General features: G+C 40.7%; 1 protein-coding gene across 1 annotated transcript; it reads left to right on the top strand.

Moving 5' to 3' along the window:
• Window positions 1–4,826: 4,826 nt before the first annotated feature.
• On the top strand, window positions 4,827–5,381 carry DFJ58DRAFT_621615 (uncharacterized protein; the record flags this gene model as incomplete). Its single annotated transcript, XM_041381043.1, has 1 exon — window positions 4,827–5,381. A coding segment is annotated over one exon (555 nt), but the record flags the coding sequence as incomplete, so codon positions are not given.
• Window positions 5,382–7,145: the final 1,764 nt, after the last annotated feature.

Here is a 7,145-nt window from a genome sequence, read left to right as displayed (position 1 = left end):
AGAATTAGTCCATCCACAGCTTAGGCATTGGATTGGCAAAAAGTCTCCTCAAGGTTGTATCTTTATATCAATCATGTGAACTTTGAGATCTGGAGGTTAACCTCAACTTCAAGTCTTCAAGTAGCACCAGTAACAATGCATTAGGGTGGCAATCAAACTTATATGATTGACCCAGTATGTTGTCAAAGGCATGGTGGATGGGACAACATTTTATAAGGACTTGCTCTGTAAAGCCAGGAGCAAATATGAAGCAAAAGATGACTGGAAATGCAGGGTGTTGCATTTAACAGTCAATACAACATTGTTAGTACATAGCAAAGTCATAGCCACCATTGGTTCTGAGTATGCTATCTTAATGCAAATGTACTTGAATTAAGGTGGTGTGCAGCTGCAACTGTGCAACCTCATAAGCATAATAGTCCAGCCCAATATACTGATTAACAGATAGACATGGCACAACCATTTATTAAGGACACTGTGGGATTGCATTGTAATATTATAGTTAATATAAACTTTGAGTTATAAAAAATGAAAATTGGCTACAGAAAGTTGATGTGCTAGTATCACTGAATAGCAACAGAAACAAGATTTCACTGTTATGAAGTTGAAAATCAGAGCATAATACCTCATACTCAAAGGATTTAAATAATTATTCCTCTGTTGCAGTATTGTGAGATTGTATAAATTTCTAGCACTGGTGTACCTTCTGTTCTAAGAGTCTTGAAGGCTTCTGGGACTTGCTGAATGAGTTAAACATTCAATATTCTTCCTAGAGCTAGAAGTCTTTTAGATCAATATTAATTGGTGAAAGTTAAGGTTGATGATGTTATTTGAGTATATTTTATACTCATTAAATGATAAGTATATCTCAATGTATTCTGTCTACATAGTTGATTTCTATTACAAAAGGTCTTACATTAAAATCTGTGATACTGTTGAGGATGTTAATACCCTGCATATATATATATATATATTTATAGACATTTTTCAAACCATTCAAATCTATTCAGCCAGTGGAATAGTATTATTCCTTCTCTTGAGTTTAATATTCACAATATCACATAGCATTTGCACTGTTTGAATAACAATATATATAGGGCACGGATCTGTGGTTTAATGAAAAATGCTTGAGAATTGTTTGCATGGAACCCAAATTTTGCCACCACTTTCTATAAACCTTGCTTCATTATAACAACACTTCCCACACTCAGGATAGTGTGTATGTTCTGTAAATGGTTCTACATCTTCTGACTCAAGTAAATCTTCATCGTTATTTGATAAAACCTCATCTGGTGTCAGTTTACTGGATACAGGTGACTTCAGCAGGCTTGGGCCCTTGAAGCTTCAGTTCCAGTGTGACAGAACTTTGAGGTAGTGTTTGGATAGTAGGAGTAGGCTCAGGTGCTGTGGATTTGGGTGCTGCAGGTCATTTAGTGACACTAGCACCAGCAGCCATCTGGGCTCACATTTTAGCAACTGGAGCTGAGGAGAAGCCAGTTGACTTTCTGGATCCATTGTTATCATTTATGGATGCTCTGCCTTTGTGTCTGTTCTTGTTCTTGAACAATGTCCTCAAGGATTAAGTTGGTCAGGTAAATTGCTAGAGAAGAAAAACATATCTGTTCTACCATTTGAGAAGTCCCTCTGCCCAATCTCTATCCTCACACTCATGAATGAAGTTGATAATGTTGTAGTAGAAGGCTTGGTTGTTGAATTTTCTGTCTGCTTCAGTCCATTTGTTCTTCTTGCTAATGCCAAGGTGTGCCTAGTAGCAGTAGTAGTACATGAAACCTATAAGTCAGTTGTGTTAAGTATGTCAATAAAAATAAAACTCACCTGAATACAAGCATGTGCTATATGCTCCGCTTCAACAGTAGTCATATCGCATTGCATGAATGTGTAGCATACAAGTTATCACCTAATACAGTAGAAGTACCTGTAAAAATATGACACATTATCTAGTAATTCAAAATGTTAGTGCAATAAAATGCATATAGTCAATTAAAACACTCACACACTTGAGGAAATAGTCCTGGAATAGGCCCTCATTCATGGTGTTCTCATCATAGTCAGTGGTAGGTGGATTTCTGGCCTACAGAAACACTAGAAAATCAATTGAAGTCATTTGACACAGAACCTCAGTATTAGATATAGAATAGGATTTATTAGTAATTGGGCAGTGGTCAAATCACATAGAATGAATCTGGAAACCATGAGAAGAAACTCCACATGTAAGGCGAAATATAAAGATGATTAGAGACATGATGTCATCTCATTGCTTGAGCTACTAATAGGCTGCTTTCTTGTCTATTGTCACATCTGTCATTAGTATTAAAATTTGATTTTGGCTTAATCAGGTTATTGGTAAGAACATAATGGCTGCCTCGCAGATCCACCATATAAAGAAGATGAGGCCTACATTTCTATCATGTCTTTACTTTTGTTGGAACTGAAGATAAGAGGAGAAATCCCTTAAAATAAGATAGCAGCCCAAATGACAATTCTACCTAGGTCTTATGGCCTAATACTCTGCTCTATAAAGGGCATATGAAGTGCTACCTTATCTCTTAAGTTATATAGTAGACAGTTTAAACTACAGATGAGGGACATTAGAACTTGAAGAGGTGGCACAAAGGTGCATCTGGTCCTAACAGTGACTCCTCTCAGGCTGTATAGCTTAGGGAACTCTTTACTAGTAAGGGAAGAGGAGGGCTGCTCTAACTAGCATAACTCTTAAGTATATAATACATGGCTTTTATGACAGGAATATATGCACTAGGTAGTTGGAATAGATGGTGTAACTCTGGAGAAACAAGAGGCAGCTTCTATGGTATGAAAGAGCATATTAGATAGTTAGGATAAATTGAACAAAAAGAAAAACAGAGAATGAACAGAAAATAAACTATGACCAAACACAAACAAATGCACTATGTTAGTAAAATACATAAAGGTTACAACAATCATGTGAAAGATAGTACAGAATGTCCCACCTCATTATTCAGCATGAAAATTACCATTTTAATTTAATTTAATAAGTACACTATTGTATGTATTTACATGTGATCAATATGAACAATCATCTATAGTGGCATGAGGAAAAACTACATTAGGCTGGGGTGGAACACAATGATGAAGTGTCAAGTATGAATTAGTCTACAAACCTTTAAAACTATAGTTAGAATATAATAATGCCCAAATCTCATAGTAAGTTGGTTCACAATGCAGTGTTACATGAGGTTCAATATTGAATATTGAATTTTAATTGTGAAACCTCATAGTAGAAGAAAAAAGCTGACATTCACAAATGGCACTACTTGTCTATAACCTTTATCACAGGTTTCCTCTTCTTTGTAATTTATAATGTCTGCAATGAAATGTCATATACCATATACCCGGGTACAGATACGAAGATCCAGATCTCAGATCCGATCCAGATCCAATGGACATATCCATCATCTGGTCCACAGATCCGATCTGATTCTTATTTCATGTCCTGTTCATATAACTCTAACTATTGTTCATCTCCTTTCAGTATTCCTGTACACCAGTATACCGGTTATCCTTATTACTCATTGACAATCTTCCCTACTCTGTTTCAACTCTCTCCCACAGCAGAATAGCTGCTTCACAAAAGCATAATCCTGAAGAAGACTCACAGTACTTGGAGTCTGAAAATAAACTATCTTCTTTCCATGTGAGCCAGTGTCAATAGTAATTGCAATTGATGTCACATTTAGACAAGAGGAAAGGATGCAATGAATAAATGGAAAGAACTGAAATTCATTAACAATTTTATCTGTATGATATCAGACACTCCAAGACTGTGTACAGTAATACAGTAATGTAAGCTACATATTCTAGATTGACTGTGCCCTTAAATATGTTTTTTTTTTTTTTTTTTTTTTTTCATTTGGTCCAAACCCCTCAATCAATTCCTACATTGAAGCAGACAGCTTTCCCACAACTTGGGGAAAGTTCTCGTCGATCTACCAACTAATAGCGAACCTCCCACCTGGTTTGGAAGCAGCCACCCAAGACGTTGCAGAAGCTTACCGAACCGTACCACTACACCATTCACAGTGGCCTGCCAGGGTAGTACGTACTTCCGAATCTCAGTTTTATGTTGACACATGCACCGCTTTCAGTGCAACACCATCAGCGGGAGTATACAGCCACGTAGCAGATGCGGGAGCCAAGCTTTTTTCGCCACCGAGGCATAGGACCCTTGGATAAATGGGTCAACGACCACATCTTCCTTAGGATACTGTGCAAGCACCTGGAAGAATACAATGAGTTCAGAAAGGAATGGTACAACACCTTCACCAAAGAGGGCATGCGCCAGTCAGGCAGCCGTTTGTGGTTCGGGGGGCATATCGCCGGTAACCGGGCAGTTAGAAGGATATAGCGAAGACTGTTCGCAACCGATAGTAGACCTATCAGGTAACTCTTCGAGGTTGGCCCATGATCAATTATTCACCTTCTGCATGTAGGACATACATCTGCTATCAGATGATCTAGGTATAATATGGGAACCCCTGAAGGATCAACCTTTCCAAGCTGCCACTATTTACATCGGTTTCGTGTGGAGCATCAGCCAGAGATCTGTATCCTTAAGTTCCGCAAAAGTTGACAAGTACCTCACAGCGATTTATAAATGGAGGAAGCGCTATGCAAGACCTCACCCCCCCCATCCCTCGCTCCTCCGACCGCACTGCCTCGCAAGACACAGACTGCGGATGTGGGTACCAGCAGGACCAAGCCCAAGACAACAACAATTCGCAGCAGCACCAGAAGCATCTCAGAACAATGAGATCACAGATGCACAACTGGACTGTATACTCAATGTCATGGGAGTGTCTTGGGTGCAATCAACAAAAGAGACCTATGGGGCTGGACTTTTAGTTTTTCATGTCTTTTGTGATACAAATAACATTGCAGAGGACCAGTGGTGCCCAGTCAACCCTGCGCTCCTCCTTACCTTTTTGTCCAGTTGTGCAGGCTCATATTCAGGCTCTACTCTCGCCAACTATGCAGTGGCTATCAGAGCCTGGCACCTGTTACATGGAAGGTTATGGTTAATTTCTCCTAGCGAGCTCAAATCCTTGCTAGACGGAGCGAGAGCAGTAGTGCCAGAGTCGTCCAAACAACCAAAATGCTTACCATTCACCCCAGAATTCCTATCCACCATCCGCGATCATTTGAACCTTAATGAACCATTAGACGCTGCAGTCTTCGCGTGTTTAACAACCATGTTCTACTGCATAGTGAGATTAGGTGAATTCACCGTTAAGTTCATCAAAGATTTCGACCAAAGAAAGCATATCTCGAGAGCTGGAGTCTCAGATTATTCGGACCGCCATGGTCACCCAGTAACCAAGTTCCACATCCCCAGCACAAAAACCTCTCCAGTCACAGATGAAGACACCTACTGGGCTGCTCAAACTGGTCCATCAGACCCTAAAGCAGCTTTAGCAAACCATTTCCGCATCAATCCAGCAAGCAACGACACACACCTATTCGCGTGGAAACACTCAAAGGGTATACGACCCTTGTCAAAGACAGCTCTCGTCAAACGGGTCTCCACAATAGCAGCAGCAGCGAAGCTCCCAGACCTCAAAGGATACGGATTATGCATTGGAGGCACCTTAGAGTATCTCCTGTGTGGGATCCTTTGATGTCGTAAAGTCGATAGGCAGATGGTCCAGTGACGCCTTCACACTGTACCTCAGAGAACACGCATTAATTCTCGCACCTTACATCCAGGCATCCCCGGCCCTTGAACCGTTCACATGTTACACACAGCCGCCTATGTGCTGAAAACAAGTGAGTTTCACTCCTAAAATTTTGGGCATCAAGCTTTGCTATACACGTTGCTACACTCCTATTATTTGGGAGCACAGCTTCCCTTGACACCTAGGTTCTGACCTTTGCCTCGGGCTTGCACCCAAAACACCAACACTCTCATCTCCTGGACAGAAGACTCGTTTAGAAAGTTTGCTGAGCCAAATCTTTAGTCTTTACCATAGCAACATCATGTATCCTTACTTCACTTTCACAATCACTTCAGTTGCCACAAAGCATTGCTGCACATAGAAGTAGTAGTTGGGCCAGCCTCAGTAGCGCTAGCAGAGGCAGGAGGAATATTGACAGGGGCAGTATTTGTGACATTGGCTGAATCAGTACTTCCTCCTCTTGTTCCTCCCCTAGTCCCTCTCGTTCCTCTCATTTGGCCTCTTGTTCTGCCTTGTGTGGTCCTCTGTGGGTCGCTCATGGGTGATATGGGGGTGGTAGTTAGCCTTTGCAGTTGTTCAGACCGCCGTACATGAGGGTGAAGGGCAGGCATGGGTACTTCAAACTCCACATGAAAATTGCCGTATGGATGCCGTGCATTGGGCTGTGTTAGAGCGCTTACTGAATTTTTAGGAAGCGACTCTGAATGACACTCATATTGAGTCATTGGATATCATATAGCAAGATTAAATCATTGGGTATTGCATAGCAGGTGGATACATTTCACATGTGAATTGGTGTGATAACACATAAGATTTCATGGAGCAACATTAGGAAAGTAATACATGAGATGGTAATGAAACACAAGAGTAAAGGATACATGGCACAGCAAAAAATGTAAATAATCCAAGCAACAACAAATCTCAGGCAGTTGTAACCTGCAAAAGATCAGCATATCATTTATCTTCAAAACACTTCCTCTTGCTGACAGGACATAAGTCAGACCAAAGCCACCAATTAGTCTGTGACATGTAAAATTGCTTAAGTTCCTTGTGGTCCTCCATAAGGGTTGGCTACAGCTCAGGAGAATCAGCATTAAGCCATGCTTCCTTCTAATGAAGGTAAGTGTTGAAGATATTAAGAACACCTTTGTGTGTTTTGATAGCCTCAAACCCTCTAGTGTTATTGTGACCAAATTGTCCTGCAATGCCATCTGAACTATAGGTCATCCTAATGAAGCTTTGCCAGTCTGACATTTTCTTCAGCTTCTGTCATCGAGGAGATATACCTTGCTGAGAATGTCCTCTGCAATTGCTGCACAAGAGCATAAAGAGCTGGGTAGCCCTCAAAGAGGGGGGTTGTAGATGTAATGGAAGACTTCAATTGCAGGAAGTTTGCCTTCCTCAAACCTTCTG

Source organism: Suillus subalutaceus, assembly GCF_016647625.1.
Source record: "Suillus subalutaceus strain FC151 chromosome Unknown DFJ58scaffold_13, whole genome shotgun sequence".
Taxonomy (NCBI): Eukaryota; Fungi; Basidiomycota; class Agaricomycetes; order Boletales; family Suillaceae; genus Suillus; species Suillus subalutaceus.
This window is presented reverse-complemented; position numbering and strand designations above follow the sequence as displayed.